The sequence below is a fragment of the Heteronotia binoei genome, chromosome 3, assembly GCF_032191835.1.
Source record: "Heteronotia binoei isolate CCM8104 ecotype False Entrance Well chromosome 3, APGP_CSIRO_Hbin_v1, whole genome shotgun sequence".
In the NCBI taxonomy this organism is placed as follows: domain Eukaryota; kingdom Metazoa; phylum Chordata; class Lepidosauria; order Squamata; family Gekkonidae; genus Heteronotia; species Heteronotia binoei.
Genome location: NC_083225.1, coordinates 150,104,311 through 150,128,347, shown reverse-complemented (window position 1 = coordinate 150,128,347; position 24,037 = coordinate 150,104,311). Strand labels below are relative to the sequence as shown.

The 24,037-nt window shown below is 44.1% G+C and overlaps 1 protein-coding gene across 2 annotated transcripts in view; it reads right to left on the bottom strand.

The window, feature by feature from the left end:
• GRAMD1C (GRAM domain containing 1C) overlaps positions 1–24,037 on the bottom strand; it is a 100,931-nt gene that overhangs the window by 38,510 nt on the left and 38,384 nt on the right. For both annotated transcript variants that reach the window (XM_060234639.1, XM_060234640.1), the window contains exons 4-7: positions 20,220–20,323; positions 15,669–15,764; positions 14,051–14,131; positions 759–877 (exon numbers count right to left, since the gene is read on the bottom strand). In XM_060234639.1, the coding sequence (XP_060090622.1) occupies positions 759–877; positions 14,051–14,131; positions 15,669–15,764; positions 20,220–20,323 (400 nt within the window). The remainder of the gene's footprint in view (positions 1–758; positions 878–14,050; positions 14,132–15,668; positions 15,765–20,219; positions 20,324–24,037) is intronic.

The window sequence follows — 24,037 nt, the reverse complement described above, 5'->3', positions numbered from 1 at the left end:
CTGGGCAGGGGGAAGCCCAGCCTCAACAGCCATGATATGCCTTTCCATCTCAATAGATTTAGAAACTTGCAAACTGCTTGTGTTTCGGAAGATGTGGGTGTGCCTTTAAATCTCAGTAAGACTAAAGCTGGGGGGGGGGGGTGAGCAGGCGGAGCCACATGGCTCTTCCTGGTGAGTGTGTGAGAGGGAAAAAGAGAAAGCCCAGTCCCTCTGTTGTGTATTCCTTTCAAAAGTCATTTGCATAGTGAAAGGGATAATAAAGAGTTAACTAGAACCTCATTATGGGATGGAGGAAAACTTCACCCCCTAGAATGCTCTGCTCAGTACTTTCATTTCCCTGTGTTAGTCTGAAGAAGCTGGTTGAAATACATCAGACTGTTACATCCACCAACTCCTGTGAATAAACTGCCCCAGTGAGATCACAAAGTGTGGGATTTGAAACTATTCATTTTGGCTGCTTTCTGTGTGTGTTTCTTCACTTTCATTTAGTGGAAGTGCAACTGCTGGGGAAACCCTTTGAATGCAAAAAAGAGGAAGAGGAAATGAAGACTGTATTCAGGGGAATGGCACTGCTGTGCTTTTATTATTTGGAATGCGAAAGTCTTCTGGCTCTACCCTTAAAAGTCCCCAGATATTTCCTGAGTTGGACCTGGGAACCCTAGTACAAAGTCATACTTTTATGAATACTTGGAGAATTCCCCAAGGATGCAGAAATTCCAAATACACATTAGAAGAGGTGTTGTATAATATTATCTTACCTAGACTGTCCATTCTCCTCAGATGATGAATAAAAATTTTCCATTTCTTCAGTGTTCAAACCCAGCTCAGAGCCATAATTTTGCTGCACAAGCTGCCAGAATTCCTGCTTTGTCAGTCTCTGCAAAACAGAAAACAATTAAGTACACTTGGTCAGTAGCCATGGTTCATTTTTTAAAGTCAGACACTATTTAAAGAAAATATTTATACTCTTTTATACACTCCTAATTGAGCATTATGAGAAATCTGTTTCATACTATCCAGATAATATGTCTAAGGTGTTTTTTTAAACAGAGATATATCCAGAACTTTCATTATAACAGAAATGTTCAGTCCTTGCATCAACTAACAAATATAAATCCAACATTCTAGACAAGGAAGCTAGTTAAATCACCTGTCTTAATACTATACATTGAAAATGCTTTTCTATGTAACTACGGCTAGGCAACCACAACAATACTGCCAGCCTTCAAACCTTGACTTCTGTTAGTAAAAGGCAGTGAGAGGGCCCTTTCCAGAAACGTTTTGACCTCCCAGTCTACCCAGTTTGGTGTAGTGGTTGAGTGTGTGGACCTCTTATCTGGGAGAACCAGGTTTGATTCCCCACTCCTCCACTTGCACCTGCTGGCATGGCCATAGCTCTGGCAGAGGTTGTCCTTGAAAGGGCAGCTGCTGCGAGAGCCCTCTCAGCCCACCCACCTCACAGGGTGTCTGTTGTGGGGGATGGAGATAAAGGAGATTGTGAGCTGCTCTGAGACTCTTCGGAGTGGAGGGCGGGATATAAATCCAATATCATCATCTTCTTCTCCCTCCCCACTGCCCTGAAGGAAGGACTCATTGGAGCCATGCTCCAGTAACAACCACCAGGCTACTTGCTACCATGCAACTTTGCAACTCATCCAGCTGTGAAGGTGGCTACTGATTGACTTGATGCCACACAACTCACCTGGGCTCAGGAACAACCTTATAACCCATCCTGTATTCAGGGATCATCAGAGAAACAGTATCACCTTTAGTTTACATTCAGCAATTTTATTAGGAAATATTCAGTTTACACCAGTTTACATCAAGCTCCATTAACAACACTCATGCAAACTGTCACAAGTTTCCCATGGTCTTTGTCCATCTTTGGGAAAGCCATCAAGCCTTTCCCAACACATTGTTTTACTGAGTATAAATGTTTTAAAATATAATAAAAATTATACCCATTTTAATTTGGGACAATGACACTTCTCAGAACTCATAGACACCAAAGAACTTGACCAGCACTATACAAGACAGACAAAAATGACGTAGTTCTGCACCCAATGAATAATTGCCCTGTGGAATTCACTGCCACTAGACAGAGTCAATGGTCATTAACCACCATGACTGAATGGAACCATCGATGTTCTGAGGTATAGTAACCCTCTGAACATGGGAGCTATTAGGAAGCAACAACACAGAAAAGGTTTTGGCCACCATATTCTCCATCAAGTCTTTCCAGGGACATTGGATTTGCCACTGTGTCAAAGCAGCATATGGAACCAGATGGGCAGCTACTCTTTCAGTTATCACAAAGCAGCAAAAAAATAAAGTTGCAGCCATTGTACAATCGCCGTTGAATCAGGATCAAAGATACAGAGAGGAACTGAGGCTGTCAGCTGGCAGAGCATAAAGCACCTTTGAGTACAAGGGCCCGCTCCAAGAACTGGATTCAAGGTTAGCAAATCTGCTGCCAGCTGTACGAGAACTTACTTCTTCCAAACACTCCGCTGCTCACACATTTGAATAGGGTTGCCAAGTCCAATTAAAGAAAAATCTGGGGACTTTGAGGGCGGAGCCAGGAGACTTTGGGGGTGGAGCCAGGAGACATTTGGGGTGGAACCAAGAACAAGGGTGTGACAAGCATAATTGAACTCCAAGGGAGTTCTGGCCATCACATGTAAAGGGACAGCACTCCTTTTTAAATGCCTTTCTTCCATAGGAAATAATTAAGGATAGGGGCACCATCTTTTGGGGCTCATAGAATTAGACCCTCTGGTCCAATTGTTTTGAAACTCGGGGGGTATTTTGGGGAGAGGCACTAGATACTATACTAAAAATTTGGTGCCTCTACCTCAAAAAATAGCCCCCCAAGAGCCCCCAATACCCACAGATCAAATCCCTATTATTCCCTATGGGAATCGTTCTCCATAGGGAATAATAGAGTGCCCAGTAGAGATTTCCCTCCCTCCCCACACTTTCTAAAGGGCGGGAGGGCCTCCAAACCAGGGATTCCCCTGCCCCCTCCCTCTCTCACACACACAAATGCTTACTAGATCTTCTTCCTGCAGAACTCTACTTGCTGCGAAAACGAAAGCAAAAGAAGGGGAGGGGCTGTTCTCCATGGAAACTATTACTGACCTTTTCCAATGAAGCCCTTCCTGTTTCCTGTTTCCTGCGCAGCCTTAAACGCAAGCATTTTACAAATGGATCAGGAGCTCTACAACTACATGATGCCTACACACATGTCTCCCCACCCCCCGCTTTCAGATTTTTGGAGAGCGGGGGAGAAGGCTGCAAACTCAGGAGTCCCCCACCAGGGCGGGGGGGTTGGGAAGCCTACATTTGAAAATAAAACAAATATTATATGGCTGCCTTAAGTCTTCTGTGCTCTCTCATATATAGAAAACTAAACCCTGTAGCTATGCCTCTGGATTTTCTACTCAGAAAAGTGGGGAGTATTCAACAATACTTTCACAGGCTGACACTTAAAAACCAACACCCACCAAGTTCATCTACGTTTGAAGGACTACTGGTTTTTCCACCTTTAGACATCCCATAGAGATATACTTTTATCTTCAGCCTAAAAGAATGACTTCTTTTAAGAACAGGGACATCTTGTCAAAGTCCAAGATTTCTAAATGGAGATGTTTAACAGATCAGGAAGAGGGCCAAGCAAGCTTCCAGAGATCTATGCTTCCTTCTTTACTGGCCAATAAAGTTTTCTATAAAGTTGAGAATGGGTACAAGCTTGGCTTTAGTCATGTTTTTGACAATCCTAAGCCCACCTAGTCACTTTCACTTGGCCAATTTTCAAACATGAACAGATTCCACTGATGCATTTAGGGCAAGGCTCAAGCATGATATTTACCTGCTTCTAGCAGGCATTCTCCTGACAGCTGGGCTCTAAGCCTGCAGAGCTCTTCTTTGGTTCTTACTCTTAAGTTTTGATACTAGGCATGATCTCACCCTTAAGAGGCCCCTCCACCTTGAATTTATTGCTGTAGCTCGCAGGTTTCTAAATTATTCCCCAGGCAGAAGTCTGCCTCAGGAATATGTCAGCAGTAAGGGTTAATTTTTGCCCTGACCTGGATGTTCCAGGCTAGCCTGATCTTGTCAGACTTGGAAGCTAAGAAGGGTTGGTGCTGGTTAGTATTTGGATGGGAGATGCCTGTGACTTGATGGCACTTTACACACACACAGGGGTTGATCCCATTTCCTAAAGCCTTCACGAGATACACATTGATAAAAAAAAACAAAAAACCTTTACTCTTGGCTGCAGATCTCAGTTCATCTCCTTCAAAGTGAGTCACTTACATCATGGGTTATACTTGACCCAGCTTTGACGCTTGCAAATTCTTTTTCTACTATATATCTCGTTCTTGAATAATTGCCTCTTCCAGAAACCACAATCTCTTCTGATCCTCAGAGAAGAGAATGATATTCCACCATCCAAACCCATCAGGTGCTCATTTACAACATAAACTACACTGGTGTAGTGGTTTGAAAGTAGAGCAAACACACAGCAGTACTACTGTAACTTTCTTTCAGGAGTGCTATCATTAACTTCATTCCTGGCTCAAAGCACACCCTGTTTATAGTTTCTCTCTATTGAAACAATATCTGACCTTTACCACCTGTGTTACCCATGTTCCACTTCACCCAAGTGGTGAAAAGCTTCAGGGTCACTGCTCCTGGGTTGTGTTTCCTTAGTGTGAAAGAAGCCACTGAAGATCTACAGTGCTTTTGGATACCTAGTTTGTTTACAAATACCCCCACAGTTTCAGCAGATCTCAGCAAGAAACTCTCAGTTGTCTCTGCCTTTGTTGCAACCCAGACTGCTAAACTGCCAGTTTCTTTCACACATACACTTCCTGCAGAGTCCTGGTACAAGAGCCCACTACTGCAGGTAAACTGCCCATTCAGTAAACACGCTCTGTCTAAAGGCACTTTATTTATTTACATTATTTATAATCTGCCTTTGTCTTTTAAAATTCTTTTGACAAATCCCTGACAACTCATTTGGCAAGCCAAAATGTATAGTTCTTTTTACAGTAATCACATAGGAAAACTTACAAGGGTAATATTAAACACCTTAGTGGTACTACAAATCTCATCCCCCCCCAAAGCTAGCATTCTTTGAAGAAATGAATAGGAATTTCTTTCTTTTTACACAGAACAAGTATTTTTTAAAAAGCCACATACTATTATATCGTAGCACATGAACACAAGTTTAACTCAAGAAAACAGTTTCTATACACATGGAGACTGACATTTTTTGCTAAACTGAATCAGTAAGGTCACAAGTCACAATGAAAATTTGTTTGTAAATGCTTACAAAAAGAATACAGAGTTAAGCAGGTTTTTTGTTCAGTTCATCCCAATTCTTTCATTGTTTACCTCTAACTGACAGTGGGAAACAGGAACATCAATTTATATTTGTAATTCCCAAACTTAAACAAGTTCATGGTGCCAATCAGGAAACTGGACATATCCTCAGAGCAAAATCAACAGCGTGAACTCCAGGGATGAAGCAACATTTCCTTGTTTGAAACCATTTAATTTTTAAAATCAGAGCTTCCTGAAATGCTGCTGAGTTCTCCTCATATCCGCATGGTTTACAAACCAGATTGTAATCTGTTTCCAGGCTTTTTCAGGGTGAATCTAATCAAGATCAAAGTCAATTTGCTTACACAATCAGCTCCAACTATATAGCAGCAAAGGTCTTCAGAATTATGATGCTTTCTTCCTCTTTTTTTTTTTAAAGGTTCTGCCTTGGAGAGAACTTTCTACCATATGCCCTTTCTACGCTGTTGACAAGTGGGCAGGTCTCTCTTCAGAACTGGAAGTTGCGCTTTACTCCTGCCCAGTTTCTGGGCCCCTCCCACAAAGGAAACAAAGGTAAACACGATTTCCTAACATGCAGAGTTCAAGGTTGCAGAGAATCCGTCATGTTTGTTTGCTTACTTTCTTCCCCTCCTGCCTTCACTGGATATCTGTACTTATAGGAAAACAGATGCAATTTTTAAACTCATTTTGAGAATTAAAACTAATTTTGAGGGGAAAGAAATGCTTTGTTTTTTGTGAAGGATTCCCTGAAGACTATCTAAATGCTGTCTCAGGGGGAAAAAACTTTACACTAATATTGCTATTAGCTCCACTTTAAGGCTGGTTAAGCCTCAGATTGTTGCAATAAAGAGCCCAAACAGCATTCCTGCATCTCCAGGCAAAGCTTCCTTATCAGGTTTCTCCTTAACCCTTTCACTAGCAAAGCACACAGACAGGTACACATAATGTAGGCTTGTGGGTGGGGAGGGGAAAAATCCCATCTGATAGGAACTCCCAGTCAGCCCTAGGCCTTTGGAAAAGCAAACACATTGTCCACTTTCCATGAAAGATGGTCAGCTCTGACAAGACACCTTTTGCCCTGTCTGCCTCTCATGACTGCACTCCTTTCTAGAATGAGGATGACAATGTTGATATTGAACAATACATAGCATACATCTGTGTATATATACTTAAATATATTATCTATAAATATATAAAGTGTTTATCACAAAACCCTTTTCCCCTTCAAATACCACTAACTCAAGAAGTAGCAACTGTTCAATTTATAATTACAGTTCTCTACTAATGAAACCTTGTATGTTGTTCTACCCATTTCGATTTCCTTTGGGGATGTGTAAAGCCTATACAGTAATAAACTGTAATCTAGTATAAAATACCTGTGCAGTTGTGAAAGTAAAAGAACACAATAGATCTCATGTTTACACTAAGCCAGAGGTGTCAAACTCATTTGTTACAAGGGCCAGATCAGACATAAATGCCACTTTGTTGGACCAGACCATGTGTGCCATAGAATGAAACAAGAGATACTGGAGATATAAACTTAATAAAGATGATTTCAGACACTGAATGGCAACAGCAGTCTTGACTGGATTAGGTGTGATATGCAGAAGGGTAGTAGGTATGGAGAAAGGAAACCTAGGCCGCAGTTTGGTCCAAGAGGATGCAAAGAATAAATGGAAATAAGTCTAAAGAAGTGAACAATAACTCACAAAAGCTCATACTCTACTACAAATTCCGTTAGACTTTAAGGTGCTACTAGACTTTTATTCCTTGTACCGCTATTAGAAACCACAACATTCCGGCTCATGCTGGGCTCTGGACGATGTACAACATACATCATAAAAACAAACTCTCAGCCCACTTTCTCTATATTTAGGACTGCTTGCCATTCCTCACTATTGTCTGATGAAGTGTGCTTAGAACACATGAAAGCTTACATTCTGAATAAAACTGTGTTGGTCTTAAAGGTGCTACTTGACTCCTGCTTTATCATAAAAACAATATATAGTTAAAACCAACATAACAAATTAGATTAAAATTTACAAAAATCCCAGATGGCACCCTATGAGTATTTGTTTATATTCCGAACAGTCAGAGCATCATACCGGGGGGGCGGGGGGAGGGAGAGAAACTTCCAAAGCTTCTGAGGGTGGGGGAAAGCGTGATGCTAGCCACTGACAAACCTCTGCTGTCCTCAGCCAAATGCCTGGCAGAACATCTCTGCTTTACAGGCCCTGCAGAACTGCATAAGATCCTGCAGGGCCCTATTGTCATCTGGCAGAGAGTTCCACCAGGTTGGGGCCAAGACCAAAAATGCCCTGGCCCTGGTCAAGGACAGCTGGACTTCCCTAGGGTCAGGGATCACCAGAGATTTGTTATCAGTAGAGTGCAATGCTCTCCCAGGGACATAACCAGAGAAGATGGTCCCGCAGATATGTTGGTCCTAGACCACTCAAGGCCTTCAAGGTCAAAACCAAAACCTTGAATCTGACTCTGTGCTCCACAGGGAGCCAGTGTATACTATAAATAAATGGTAAAATAACACTGAGGAAGGTAAGGTATGAATCACAATTCTAGCAGCTACTCACCAGGGTCTCATGTAAAGAAGGATCTTACCTAACATCTGCTTCCTGAGTTCTTTTACCTAAGGATTCCAGGGTCTGAAACTAGCACCTGATATGAAAATTATATGCACTGCTCTTGAGCCAACCCCCCTTTAAAGATTCCCTAATCTCTACACAACAAAAGCTATTTCAGTTGCATCAGAGTCCTTAGACACTCCCAAATTCCTTCACACCTAATAAGCTTTCAAAGCATGCCAAAGTTAAGTAGGTCTCCTACCCTTCTTAACTGAGGACACTGTGCTTTTAAAAGTTACCTTACAGTAATTCAACAAATGCCACCCACCCCCCTCAGAGATCAATTGAAGGCGGAGAAATTGTGTCTGCTGAACTGTCTCCAGTCGAAGGGCAGCAAAAGGCCCTAAACCTCTCTCAGGCTCAAAAATTAAAAAGAAAAAGAGGTCTTCTCTGATTTCAGACATGCTCGGCAGATGCCAGTATGTCCCAGGGTACAGTATGAACCGACATGATATAGTAATCTTGCTGAAGTTAAAGCACAGCTGGTTCTAGTCAATGCTACGACAAAAGTGCCCAGGAACCTAATGCACACTACCTCGAGTTTTTGATGGAACACTAGTGGGAAATAAATGGTTAAAAAAAAAGTCTTCAGATTTTGGTCATAACACAAAGGCTAAAATGTGCTCTGTTATGGGGAAAAGAAATAAAATAGATTGTCAGGATTCTACTGAAGCCTCCAGAGGCTGTATTAAAGGGCATATGTCATCACACTACACTATTGCTTAAAGATTCTGAAGTCACCTGCCCATTCCCCAATATTCCAAAAACCTTTCTCCTTGCACCTTCCAAATCATATAATGACATTGTTTGATTTCTAACAATGCTTTTAACCTTTTGTCTCATTTTTTCTAGCCCTGGGTTTATAAACAAAATCTCACTAAGGAGTTCAAAGTGCTAGGCAGACACATCTCCATACTTTCACCTCCAAAACCCAAACTTACAGCTTTATGAGCCCTTTTCAAAGTTCCTGGCACTGTGACCACATTGTGTGGAATAAGTCTGCTACATATGGTTTTCCCAATACACATGACTACTATTTATCCTAAAAGGGACAATGCATGGATTCCCACCTTGGTACACATATACCAGATCTCAGGACAATGGATTAGAGTTGTCCACTGAGACGGTGACAAACAATATGGACTGTCTGGCAAGGTCACAAGCAGCTGGAGGAAGGTTGCAGGCCTAACATGCCTGGGAAATTATAGATGTTTATATACAAATGCTAGACGTGTCTGAGGTAAAATAGGGGAGTTGGAATGCTTAGTGTTGAGGAAAAACATAACACAGATATTGTGGGCATTTCAGAAACTTGGTGGGATGAGGAAAATCAGTGGGACATGATGATTCCAGGATATATTATATCGGAAGAATGGGGGGAAAGGGTTGGAGGTGGGGTGGCTCTGTATGTCAGAGAAGGTATACAGTTCAGAAAGACCGAGAAGGTAAGAGAATTAAATTTGCTTCTGGAAATGTTATGGGTCAAAATAGTGGGCCCAAAAAGAAGCTTAACTCTGGGAATTTGTTATTGCCCACCAGATCAAAAGACAGAGATGATTATAAAATGATGAAAGAATTAAAGATAGCAGCTAGATGAAATAACTGTGTTGTAATAGGTGATTTTAACTACCCACACATTGATTGGGTCAATATGTGTTCAAGTCCGGAGAAAGAGACTGTTTTCTAGACACTCTCAATGACTGTGCTATGCAGCAGATTGTTACAGAACCTACTAAGGGAGAGGTGATCCTGGACTTGGTCCTAAGTAATGCCCAAGACCTGGTGAGAGATGTAAGTGATTGCACTGCTTGGGAACAGTCACCATAGTGTTATTGAGTTCAATATTTATATAAATAGGGAGCTGCCCAAAAAGACCAACACAACCACTTTTGACTTTAAAAGGCGTAACTTCTCTTGAGATGAGGGGGCATGTGAAGTAGAAACTGAAAGGAAAGGTAAAAAGGGTGACACCTTAAAGCTTCCACTCACCAGTAGTACTTCCATCTTGTTGACATTAAACTTCAGCTTATCAGTCCACATGTACCCTTAAACTGCCTCCAGACACTGGTTCAGGGTTTCACAGCAGAAGTACTAGATAGAGCTGAGTGTCATCTGTCTTGGTGAAAACCCAGCCTAAATCTCCAGATGACCTAATTCAGTGGTTTCATGTAGATGTTGAAACAATAGAAGGCAAGATAAAGCCTTGTGGCACCCCACATGGGCTGATCAACAGCCCCCCAGCACCACCTTTCAAAATCTACCCTACAGGTAGGACTGGAACCACGGCAAAAGAATGCTTCCTTGTCCCAGACTGGAAAGGAAGTCTAGAATATTATCATGATCAATGTTATCAAAAGCCACTGAGAGTTCCAGGAGAATCAACAGGCACAGGTCATCATCTCCTGGCACAGGTCATCCACCAGGGTGACCAAGGACAATTCAGTCCCATAACCAGGCTTGAAGCCAGATAAGAAAGGATCCAAACCATCCAGTTCATCAAAGAATGCTTGAAGTTGTTCTTCCACCCTCTCCCCATTCAATCACCTTGCTCAAGAATGAAACATGAGACTAGTTGATAGTTAGAATAATAAACTTGGAATGGACTTCCAGGGTCATCGAAGTCCAACCCCCTGCACAATGCAGGAAATTTACAAATACTCCCCCCAGTGACCCCTGCTCATACCCAGAGTATTTCCAGAATGAGTTACTGAAATCTCCTTAGGCTTCTTTAGTAGTGGGCACACCACAGCCTGTTTCAAGGCTGGAGGCCCCACCCCTTATCTCAAAAGGCATTAACCAACGCTTGGACCCAGTCAGCCAGCCAGACCCACCCCTCTTGCAGATTTAAGTAGCCAGGAAGGACAAGGGTTGTACAAACAGGTGGTAGGCCTTAAACCTCCAATGACCCTCTTCTTATCCTCAGACTGAATTAAATTGAAAAGTATCCCAAATAACTGGATAAGTTGGTACCTTGGCACCATCTGACTCTATCAGTGCTAATACAGAGTGCAAATCAGCACAGAAGCTATAGACAGAATGTTTAAGGTATTTATAACAAATCATACTTTTCATGAAAAAATCCTTAAGACAAAATGAATTCCAGTTCTTACATATACCAAAAGAATCTCTCTGAAAGAAATATCTGGGAGGATTTCATTTTTATTTCCTTAGACCTCAGCAAATTGGCACAGTCATATGTATGTTCAAAATCTTTTTCAAATGTTCTTACGTTCAGAACCTACCAGGGGTGGGGCGATCCTGGATTTGGTCCTAAGTAATGCCCAAGACTTGGTGAGAGATGGTGAGAGATGTAAAAGTAAAAGTGAGAGATGTAAAAGAGATGTAAAAGTGATTGCGCCGCTTGGGAGCAGTGACCATAATGTTATTGATTTCACCGTTTGTATAAATAGGGAGTTGTCCAAAAAGACCGCCACAACCACGTTTAACTTTAAAAGGGGTAAATACACTGAGATGAGGAGGCATGTGAGGAGGAAACTGAAAGGAAAGGTACATACTGTCAAAACCCTTGGGGAAGCTTGGACGCTATTTAAAACTATAATCCTAGAAGCTCAGATAAAATACATACCACAAGTTAGGAAAGGCACAAACAGGCATAAGAAAAGGCCTGCATGGTTAACAAACAAAGTAATGGAAGCTGTAAAAGGTAAGGAGGACTCCTTTAAGCGGTGGAAAACCAGTCCAAGTGAGATTAGTAAAAGGGAACACAGGCTGTGGCAAATCAAATGCAAGACTGTGATCAGGCAGGCAAAAAGGGACTATGAGGAGCATATTGCAAAAAACATAAAGACCAACAATAAAACTTTCTTCAAATATATTAGAAGTAGGAAACCAGCCAGGGAGGCAGTGGGGCCCTTGGATGACCATGGGGTAAAACGATTACTGAAGGAGGATAGGGAAATGGCTGAGAAGCTAAATGAATTTTTTGCCTCCGTCTTCACTGTGGAAGACGAGAACTTTTTGCCCGCCCCAGAACCACTAATTTTGGAAGGGGTGTTGAAAGACCTGAGTCAGATTGAGGTGACAAAAGAGGAGGTCCTACAACTGATAGACAAATTAAAAACTAATAAGTCACCGGGTCCGGATGGCATACATCCGAGAGTTCTGAAAGAACTCAAAGTTGAACTTGTGGATCTTCTAACAAAAAGCTGTAATCTTTCATTGAAATCTGCCTCCGTTCCTGAGGACTGGAAGGTAGCAAATGTCACCCCCATCTTTCAAAAAGGTTCCAGAGGAGATCCGGGAAATTACAGGCCAGTCAGTCTGACTTCAATACCGGGAAAGTTGGTAGAAACCATTATCAAGGACAGAATGAGTAGGCACATTGAAGAACACGGGTTATTGAGGAAGACTCAGCATGGGTTCTGCAAGGGAAGATCTTGCCTCACTAACCTGTTACATTTCTTTGAGGGGGTGAACAAACATGTGGACAAAGGAGACCCAATAGATGTTGTTTACCTTGACTTCCAGAAAGCTTTTGATAAAGTTCCTCATCAAAGGCTCCTTAGAAAACTTGAGAGTCATGGAGTAAAAGGACAGGTCCTCTTGTGGATCAAAAACTGGCTTAGTAATAGGAAGCAGAGAGTCAGTATAAACGGGCAGTCTTCGCAGTGGAGGACGGTAAGCAGTGGGGTGCCGCAGGGCTCGGTACTGGGTCCCATGCTCTTTAACTTGTTCATAAATGATTTAGAGTTGGGAGTGAGCAGTGAAGTGGCCAAGTTTGCGGATGACACTAAATTGTTCAGGGTGGTGAGAACCAGAGAGGATTGTGAGGAACTCCAAAGGGATCTGTTGAGGCTGGGTGAGTGGGCGTCAACGTGGCAGATGCGGTTCAATGTGGCCAAGTGCAAAGTAATGCACATTGGGGCCAAGAATCCCAGCTACAAATACAAGTTGATGGGGTGTGAACTGGCAGAGACTGACCAAGAGAGAGATCTTGGGGTCGTGGTAGATAACGCACTGAAAATGTCAAGACAGTGTGCGTTTGCAATAAAAAAGGCCAACGCCATGCTGGGAATTATTAGGAAGGGGATTGAAAACAAATCAGCCAGTATCATAATGCCCCTGTATAAATCGATGGTGCGGTCTCATTTGGAGTACTGTGTGCAGTTCTGGTCGCCGCACCTCAAAAAGGATATTATAGCATTGGAGAAAGTCCAGAGAAGGGCAACTAGAATGATTAAAGGGCTGGAGCACTTTCCCTATGAAGAAAGGTTGAAACGCTTGGGACTCTTTAGCTTGGAGAAACGTCGACTGCGGGGTGACATGATAGAGGTTTACAAGATAATGCATGGGATGGAGAAAGTAGAGAAAGAAGTACTTTTCTCCCTTTCTCACAATACAAGAACTCGTGGGCATTCGATGAAATTGCTGAGCAGAAAGGTTAAAACAGATAAAAGGAAGTACTTCTTCACCCAAAGGGTGATTAACATGTGGAATTCACTGCCACAGGAGGTGGTGGCGGCCACAAGTATAGCCACCTTCAAGAGGGGTTTAGATAAAAATATGGAGCACAGGTCCATCAGTGGCTATTAGCCACAGTGTGTGTGTGTATATATAAAATTTTTTGCCACTGTGTGACACAGAGTGTTGGACTTGATGGGCCGTTGGCCTGATCCAACATGGCTTCTCTTATGTTCTTATGAGTGAAACTTCAAAAGATGGAATAAGTTGTGAAATGCCTGCCCAAAGGACATTTGTTAAGGGACATAATGGCAATGGTGGTGGTGGTGGTGGTTAAAAGCGCCATCAAGTCACAGCTGATTTATGGTGACCCCACAGGGTTTTCAAGGCAAGAGACATTCCCAAGTGGTTTGCCATTGCCTGCCTCTGCTCATAACCCTGGTATTCCTTGGAGGTATCCCAGATACGAGACAGGGCCAACTCCGCTTAGTTTCTGAGATCTGACAAGCTTGGGCTAGCCTGGGCTATTCAGGTCAAGATATAATGTCAATGCTGCTACTTAACTTTATGAGGTAACATTCATTTAAGAAACTGAGAATAAATGATCTAGTGCAGACTTACCCAACCACATAAAAGCTTACCTTCTCCAACAATGCATTCTGCCATAATCGAAAGATATTGAGGTAGCTTCTGTCTCTGGAGTTGAATGAAGTGAAGAAAAACTGCAGAGCAAAATAATGATGTCAATTATCATTTGATAATGCAGAGCAAAATGATAATCCACATGTTGTATTACTGTACTGTTGTATTATTATACTATTATACCTGTTATACTGCTGAACTGCTGTACTATTATAAAATCCTGAAGTCATACATCTCTGCCCACATTTAATGTATTTTTAAATAAAGATATTAATAACATTTTTATTTTATCTTGTGACTAACCTGAGTCAGCTTCTGAAGAGGCAGAATATAAATGGTTCAAATAAATACATATTTTCATAATTGCTTTTAACCTCTGCTTTTGCTTGTTTTTACACAATTATTTCTACTGTTCTGATAATTTTTATCCTAGTTAACTGTATTTGTGGTTCTTGTTCTATTGGTGTTTCATTGCTTCTGTAGTCTATCTCAGGAACACTTCTGGACTCAGAGTGAAGTCTAAAATGTTTTACTTAATAAAAACAAAGAAACAATGGGGCTAAATTATGTAATCAGCCCTTTAATCCTGTAAAAAAGTTTAACATTTTATTGTTGCACACAGGGGTCATTTTGAAGAAAAATAGGTGGTGGAACTCATCCAGGGATTGTTATGCAGCTGCACCTACTTTCTATTCAATGGACAAGGTGGGAAGGAGGAGGTGGAACTCTCAGGTTCAGGAGCTGTGCTCCTGTGAGCTCCCACTTAATCTGGTTGCACATCAGTCTTATTTAGTTTTCCAGTTACTGGTACAGAGTAAGGCATTTTACATGTGCGCACATGAACACAAAATATCAGCTTACAGACTGCCAACAAAGATACATTCCTCAATGCCAGTGAAAATCCCTTCTACTGAATACTGTATTGAATTTTCATACAATCCAGCTCTCTGCCCCAATCAGCAAGTAAGGAAAGCTTATGTGACTTGAGAGCATAGCTACCAGGCCTTTCTGGGAAGATTCCCTGCCACCAGGTCCTGTTGCCTGCTGCTGTTGGCAATACAGAGTTCTTAGTAAAGAATTTCCAGCAATTCTGATAGCTACTTTTTCTCACTTCCAGGTAGCTCTAGGGATCACCAGGACTTCTATGGCAAAAACTTGCTGTAAATAGACAAGGCCTAATTTTTTTTTCTCAGTGGATGCTTCCACCCAACTATATTGTAGATATATATTGGGGGTTGTTAGCTATATCTGTGCCTATAAAATACTATCGCCCAGTGCCTCTGGACATCAGAATGTATTATTGACCAATCCTGAAAAATGCCCAAGTTTGGGCAAACCTCAGAGAAATTGAGTTGTTGCTTTAAAAAACAAAAACAAAACCTAGGAAGCAAAATCCAAGAATGCTTGAGTATTTAATCTGTGGATTAGTTTCAGCTGTAATGTTATAGGGGATATATATCATATCTAACCCCATGCCTCTAATAGTGCAACTATATATGTTTGTTATTCTGGCTCACACTTCCATCATGCTGACCAAAATAACTCAAATTAGAGAACGTGTGGTACATAAATTTTAATGAAAAAGTCAACTTTAATTTAATTTAAACAGCAACACACCTTCTCTCCTTCAGTAGCAATCTGAATGGCATTTGGAATGAGCCGCGCTGTCTTCTCCTTTGTCATGAAGGTTATATCCTTCAAGGCAATAGAAATCTGAAGTACAAAAATACAAGTACACGCTGAAGCATATGAAACAAATAATTTAAAGTAGGAATTCAGATTTCAAGAGAGAACTCAGGAGCCATAACAACATAGTCAATATGGATAATCCACCACTGTGAGGTAGTGGTTTTCAAACTTTTCTCCTCCTGGGAATCCCCACTTGCATCTTCTTGTCTACTGAGGAACTCCTGAGTAGACTAGGCCACTGAACATGGGACTACCAGAACAGCAAACATGTAACAGGAAGTTAGCTTACACCAGCATGACAGGAAGTAAAGGAACCAAAGGAATCAGAGGAATCAAGGCATCAAGGCCCAGTTTTTGGGTAACAGACCAAGAGAACTGGGACCTAGAAATACATGGCAAACTTCAAGAGCTTTAGTGAGGAACAAGTCAAGGATCAACAACACAGAGGAATCTTCTCCAACCAATGAATGGTTTTGCCACACCATCCTGCCACTCCTCTCAGTGTGTGCAAAGGGAAACATGAGGCATAACTCATTCCCTGTGTGCGTGTGTGTGTGTGTTAGCAGCAGAACCTTCCAAAAAGTAGCAAAAATAAATAAAAAGGTGTTTCTATAGGTATTTGTGATCCAGAAGGCAGGTTCTATGACCCATCTTAAGGTCCCAAGCCATGCGCTGAAGACCACTGTTCTAGGGCACACACTTGTATATGCTGGGAATTGGCTAGGCCTACTGGGTATCTTGTTATCCTGAAACAGATGAACACCCACCACAGCCACACATTGCAGGGGGAAAACTGACAGAGCTGGGCAATCTACCTTTTATATGGAAATCTGATCACCATTACTTACATTGTAATTGAGGAACCCTGTATAACCCTCCTCAGATTCCACATTTTAAAACCATTCACACAGGACTGTCACACCATCTACCAGCTTCATGATAAGCAACAATTAAAGAGTTGCCACTTGATAAGGCAAGCTGTACCTGCTGAACAGCTGCCCATTACCACAGCTGTTAAAGATATAGATACAGATCCTCTGCAAAGACAAAGAGGCATAGAAAGTAGCAATGTACCTGTACCTAACAAGAAAAACAATGCCTAAATAAGCTACAGGCGATTGGAGGCATAATAAAAAGTCTTTCTCTTCATCTATTCTCCATTGTTTTATTTTTTCATCATATGTTCTATTCCACAAAAAGTTGTTCTTGGAAGATGACCTTACTCAATCAGGGATTAAAAACAGATTAACAAATTATATTCTATAGTTAGTACCATGTGCAAACTTTCAAAACATTAACCAAACTATTATAACCAAAACAGGAGTGATTGTCAGAACCTCGAGTCAAGGAACCACACAGTCTGAGAATTCAGCAGTTTATTCCATAGGCATCTTAAGGCAGGACACCATCTTTACTAAGACTGACGCCTTACCCCAGTGGCTCTCTTAACCCCTCGCCCCAACCTTTAATTTTCAAGCAAACGCGGGGATGCAAAGCGCAGGGATAATTTTGCCAAGTCCCCCTCCCACTGAAAGTCTTGTAAATCCAGGTGCATAATCTTTGCTTCTTTAGCATCTGACCTTGGAGGCCGGCAGAGGCAGCTTGAATAATAAATTCCATAGGTAAGCAGTGTGCAATGAAAGGGACTGCGGGGGGGGGGGGGGAAGCCAAGCAAGCACATAAGCATAGCAATGGTAACAACACAGAGTTCATGGCATCTCATTAGCATATGCTGCTCCCCCCAGCCAAAAGCAACCTGACACAAGAAAGGAGAGCCCCGGGTGAGTGAGGCCTGCTTGGGCTGGCTAGAGATCCATCCAGCCAAGCAGGTCTCGCTCACCTGGGGTTCTCCTTGGCCGCTGCCCCCCAGTCAAAAGGCCAGCAAGCCACTCACCACCCAAAATCACATAAGACGTGGAGAAAGGGTGGTGCAGGCTTCTCCAGGGGTTAATGAGGGCTGCCTAAGGTGTCGCAAAGCTCCCGGTGGCTGGCTGTCTGCTCTCCTAATCCAGGGATTGTTATGCAGCTGCACCTACTATTCAATGAACAAGGAAGAGGGGGAACCATCAGAAAGGTTCAGGAGCTGTGCTCATGTGAGCTCCTGCTGAATTCAAGGCCTGCTATTTGCTGCTATTCACTGACCTTACCAACTGTATCACTCCAGTCTTAGCTGAAGTTATGCATCTGGAATCCAAATTAGCCCTTCCTGGTAACAAACCTGCCTATATGTAGGAGGCACTTGAGGAAATTTGTTTCAATATATCTGAGGAAGTATACATCTACACATGCTAAATCTCTCATTTCTTGCTTACACCCAGAATTAACGTTGTTGGTCTTAGTTCTCACATCTGCTTGTCAACTTTTGTATTTGCATGCTAATTTGGTGCCATTCACTGGTCTTACCAACTGCTTTAATCCAATGTCAGCTATACTTATCACCCATATACTTACGCATCTTGAGTCTTAACTAGCCCTTCTTGGCAACTACTCAAGAGCAGCATAGCAACCCACCTGAATGAATTTATCACTTGGGAAATTTGCAATCTGCGTAACACAAGTGTGATGGGCAGGATAGGTTCCACCTCTTACCAATGACAGAATGTTGAGAGGGAGAGACTTGGAAAACAGGAGTTGAAAAGGGGCAATTAAGAAATTGGGGGTGGGGGGGAGAGAGAGGGAGGATAGCTTAAGGGCTATGGTGAAAAGGGTTTTTCTGAGGGGAACTGCATAGAAGAGCTGCTTGGAACAGGGTGAATATATTACATTTGTCACTAAAGGATCCCAGTTGCAGGTATAAGACCTCTGTCCAAAAGTTCAACAGAAGTGAAATGTTGTTTCTTAGACTTTACTTTCATCAATGTTTCTTATTAGTAAAAGCTTTCCTGTTTGATTAATCTTCGGACTGCATGTTTAAGAAGGATACATGTTTAAGAAGGATACACACACAAAATTTAATATCTTGGTATGCGCACATACGTTCTAGGATATGAATGGTGGCAGTGAGTGATGGGAACAATATTTGATCCCCAACCTCAATAACTCTGTGTGAGTGAGTTTATTTTATCCTATTTGATGTTTGAGACTTTCAGCATATTATGATGTGCCCAAATGAGACGAGAAATTTTATTGTTTACTTTTATTGGTTTAAATTGTTATTTTACGGTTTTTAAAGTGCTGTTTCTGCCCTGAGCCCATCTGAGAAAGGGCGGAATATAAATTATTTAAAATAAATAAAAATATAATAAAATAAAAAAGAAGGGTGGTGGCAAGTATAATGTCCTGGGAAAGGAAAGGTCCCCTGTGCAAGCACCAGTTATTTCTGACTCTGGGGTGATGTTGCTTTCACATTTTCACGGCAGACTTTTTACGGGGTGGTTTGCCATTGCCTTCCCCAGTCATCTACACTTCCCCCCAGCAAGCTGGGTACTCATTTTACTGACCTCAGAAGGATGGAAGGCTGAGTCAACCTGGAGCCGGCTACCTGAAAACCCAGCTTCCGCCGGGGATCGAACTCAGGTCGTGAGCAGAGCTTAGGTGAAGTACTGCAGCTTTAACACTCTGCACCACGGGGCTATCCTGACCTACTTATAAACCGTAACCTGAAGAAGAGAGAGTGGTAGGCACTCTGTGTGAATAGACAAGGGGCATCACATAAATTGATGCCATAAACTGTGGAATGCTAACCCCAGTTTGAAGCAAAAAAGCACTTGTAGAGAACATCTATTGCTGCGTGAGGGGAAAAATCGCCCTCTAGAGGTAAAAGTTTCAGGTAACATGTAAAGAGTTGCAGTAAAAAACATAGGCAGTTTAAAAAAGGGAAAAAACAAGCTGGCAGGAAGGATTTGCTTTCCTGAGGTAAAAGTTTCTGGTAAAAGAAAAGTAGGAGCTACAATAAAGATTCTAAATAGTAAAGAAAATAACAAAAGTATGACACTCTTGAATGAACAAAAAAAGAGTAAAATGTAGGAAATTGTTCCTGAAATGCCTCCCAAGAAAATGAAGCCTGTTGCAGATAAAGAGACCTCAGGCAGTGACAGTAAGATGGAGAGAGATTCAGATAACATATAAAAAGGGGGAATTAAGGAAAGAATGCAATTGGCTAAACTTGAACAATAGAAACAACTTAAATTAGCACAAAGCTAATTAGCTAATTTTTAAAAAAAGGAAAAACAAACAACATTAGAAATTCAGAGATTAAGAGTGAATTAATTCAAACTGGGGCGGGGGGGGGGGGGAGTTCATACAGCTCCTAGGGTGCAAGCAAAGAAAATCTGGAGTAATGCTTACTGCATTTATCATGCAACACATGGGAAATCTGCAGGTAACACAAGTTACCAAACAAAACTTTGTTCTGACAATTTATTGATAAATTGCCCCCCTCCTCCACCACAGAAAACTAAAAGTATCTCAAGAAACAGTAAGCAGATCTTTTCAGAAATCAGTACCACAGTCATTACACATGCACACACCAAGTCTTACCGCAGTCTCCCATCGGAATATATTGCTGTAGAAACACAGCCAGTTTTCAGAGAGATACAGGCGTCCTTGAAGGAGGATATCCTTCTGGAGGGCACAGACATAATCTAAAGAAATAAAGTATATGCTTTTATAGTTAACAAAATTAATCTAAGATCAATCAATACCATATTTCCATGGAACTTAGGGTTGCCAGGTCCAACTAAAAAAACATCTGGGGACTTTGGGGTGGAGCCAGGAGCAAGAAGAAGACCATAGATTTATACCCCACCCTTGTCTCTGAATCAGAGCCTCAGAGCGGTTTACAATCTCCTTTATCTTCTTCCCCCACAACAGACACCCTGTGGGGTGGGTGGGGCTGAGAGAGCTCTCCCAGAAGCTGCCCTTTTAAGGACGACTCCAGCGAGAGCTATAACTGACCCAAGGCCATTCCAGCAGGTGCAACTGGAGGAGTGGGGAATCAAACCCAGTTCTCCCAGATTAAGAGTCCACACACTTAACCACTACTCCAGATTGACTCTCAAGGTGTGACAAGAATGACAGAACAGAATGATAGGGGCACCTTCTTTTGGGGCTCATAGAATTGGACCCCCTGGTCCAATCTTTTTGAAACTTGGAAGATTTTTTTAGGAGAGACATCAGATGCTGGGCTGAAAAACTGGTATCTCCAACTCAAACAAATAGCCTCTCCAGAGCTCCAGATACCCATGGATTGATTCTCCATTATATCCCATTGTCAGAACTTGTAACTATTGCTGAGGCTTAACTGTAATGTAACCAGTACCTGCTTTGTACTTTCAGTATTGCTCATGCTCAGATTGTAACCGAACCAAACTGACTCCATGTTGTAACCTCTTAACAACCCTGAATGCCTTTGTAGTAATTAACCTTGCCCTACTGGTATCCAAAATATTTAGGGCTGTAGACTGAATTATGGTGTGTCTCTGCACATTCTCACACTGATGCCCTTTGAAGCCAAACCGTGTGGCCTTCAGAACAAGGAGGCAACCTCCTCACTGATAGTGATGGTGGGAAGACAGATGTGCTTGCTCTGGTGTGAATTGTGGCTTTGTGAGGTGTTTTCTTTAGTGTATAAAACTGTACCAGTGCTGGCCCTCGCCATCACTGTTATCTCGTCTCTTCCAGTGCTTAGTTCTCTCTAATAAAATCCTAGCTTTGAAATCAAGTATGGGATCCGTTTGAAGTTCTTAAGTTCTGACATTATAACAGTGATCCCATTGTTTCGTGGCTTATCTGAACTGGAAACCTGGTCCGATGGCGGCAAAAGTTCCAGACAGCGGAGAGCCCACCACCCCTACAGACGATCCGCCGCTCGACCCGAAGGTGACGGGGGTCCGGCGAAAAATTAAGGTCCCGGCACCTTTCTCGGTCGACGCGTTCCCTGCCCCACGACCCTGGAGCCCGCGGAAGTCCACGGCCGCGATCGACGCCGCGGAGCAGCGCTACCGGAGTATGTTGGGCGAAGGAGGAACCGGAGACGACGACGAGGACCTGGGAGAAGGTCCCGGGGTGCGAGGCGGGGACGACGCGATCCGAACCCTCCGCAACGACTTATTCGACTGGGTGCGGGAAATTCACGACGACGTGCACAGATCCCGCGTATCGATGGCGGAGGACATGCAGCAGAACCTGGGCGCGATCTACGACCAGCTTCGCACCCTGCAAACTGCGGTCCTGGGGGTCCCGCCGTTGGGAGGAGGGTTGCCGCTGGGGCTACCGCCCGCGGCTCCGCCGGCCCCGCTAGCCCCGGCGCCACCCGCCCCGGCTCCGCCGGCCCCGCCACCGCCCGCACCGCCTGCCCCGGCGCCACCGGCACCACCCGTCCCGGTGCAACCGGCGCCACCCGCCCCGGCGCTGCCTGCCCCGCCAGGCCCGGTGCCGCCGCCGGCAGTACCCCAAGCCCCGCTTCCAGCGGGACCCCCGGCGGTCCCTGGCCCTGCGGCTCCTGGTGGGGGCGACGGCAGGGGCAGAGAGTTGAAGATTACATTCGACGGGAATCCAGAAGACGTGGAGTATTTCACGATACAATGCGACACGTTCTTCACCCATTGGGGTGCCGACTACCCGACGGAGGCCAGCCGAGTAAACCACATTTCGTCCCGCCTGAGGGGCCCGGCCCGCAAATGGTACGTGGGGCTCTACACGGGGAGGAAGCCCGAGCTGGCAACAGTCGCGGGTTTCCTGCACGCGATGCTCCGCCAGTACGGCGACCCCCTTCGAGAGGAGAAAGCCATCGCTGCCCTCCAGCGCATCGAGCAAGGCAACCGCACTACTCGCGAGTATGCCACTGAGTTCCTGGGATATTGTGCAGCGGCCCGGGGGTGGAACGAAGTCATGAAGTACACCGCGTTCCGCAACGGGTTGAACCCGAACATCCTCGACCGCTGCTACAGCCAAGGGAGACCCGACACTCTGGTCGGATGGATCCAACTGGCCGGGGAGGTGGAAACCAACCTCCAACATGTGGGGATGCGTCGGCAGCAGTTGGGGAAGAAGGGGGCCAAACACACTCCGACTAAAGCGGAAGGGAGGAAGACCCCAGCGACCTCGACCCCCGCCGCCGCGCGCAGGTGCTTTAGATGTGGAGACCCGGATCACCTGGCCGCCAACTGCCCCGTTAAAGCAGGAGCAACACCACCCTCGGCGAAACCTGCCGCCTCGGGGCCGAAGAAGAAAAAGAGCAGCCGCTCGAAGGAGCCCAGTCGGGGCTCCGTCGCCACTTCCCTGGCGACTGACGAGGATTTTACCACCGACCTGACGGCCGTGGAGGAATCGACCGAGGAGTCGGACGAGACCGAGTCGGCGGGAAACGACAGCGACCTGCTTTAATGGGTGCCGCAAAGCAGGTCCAACAACAGGCGGCACTCCTCACGGTGAGAGCCACTGGGGGTTTATTGTTTATGGCAGTCACCCTCCTAAATCCAAACTTAAAGCGGTTCATGCACGCCCGAGCGTTAATCGACTCAGGGTGTAACAGAGACCTTATTACCCCCCGCTTAGTAGAGGCACTGGGACTAGCCACCTCGCCTCTACCGCAGCCGATGCAATTCCAACAGATGGACGGGGGACCCATGAGGGGGGAACCGTGTACTCTTGAGACCCAAGCGGTCCCGGTAGGAACCGAAGAGCACTGGGGAATTGAAACTTTCGTAATCGCCCCCTCCTGCTCTTTCGATGTGGTGGTGGGCTCGGCTTGGCTCGCCCGCCACCAACCCGACATACGGTGGGCGGAACAGATCGTCCGATTCCCCGATTGGAGGTGCGAACACCACCACTGGCGCCCCGAATGGGGGCCGCACGCTCCCCCCCAAAACGAACGAGCTTGCCTCACACTCGAGGAAGTCGCTTCGATTCCCAAGGAGTATCGGGACTTAAGACTAGCTTTTAGCGAGAAGGAAGCAGATGAGCTACCACCCCATCGCCCCACGGATTGCGCCATTGAATTGATCCCGGGGCAACAGCTCCCCAAGGCGAAACTATACTCCATGGGTTGGGCGGAGAAAGCAGAACTCCGAAAATTTTTGGATAAAAACCTTAAGCGGGGGTTCATACGGCCGGCCACAGCCCCCCACGCTGCCCCCGTCCTCTTCCGAAAGAAGAAGGACGGGTCGCTTAGACTTTGCACAGATTTTCGTGCGATAAACGGGATTTCGATGTCCAACGCCTACCCGATCCCGTTGATAAAAGACTTGTTGAACACTGTAGCGAAAGGAAAAATATTCACCAAACTTGACCTACGGGACGCGTACTTCCGCGTCCGCATCAAGGAGGGGGATGAATGGAAAACAGCGTTCAACACC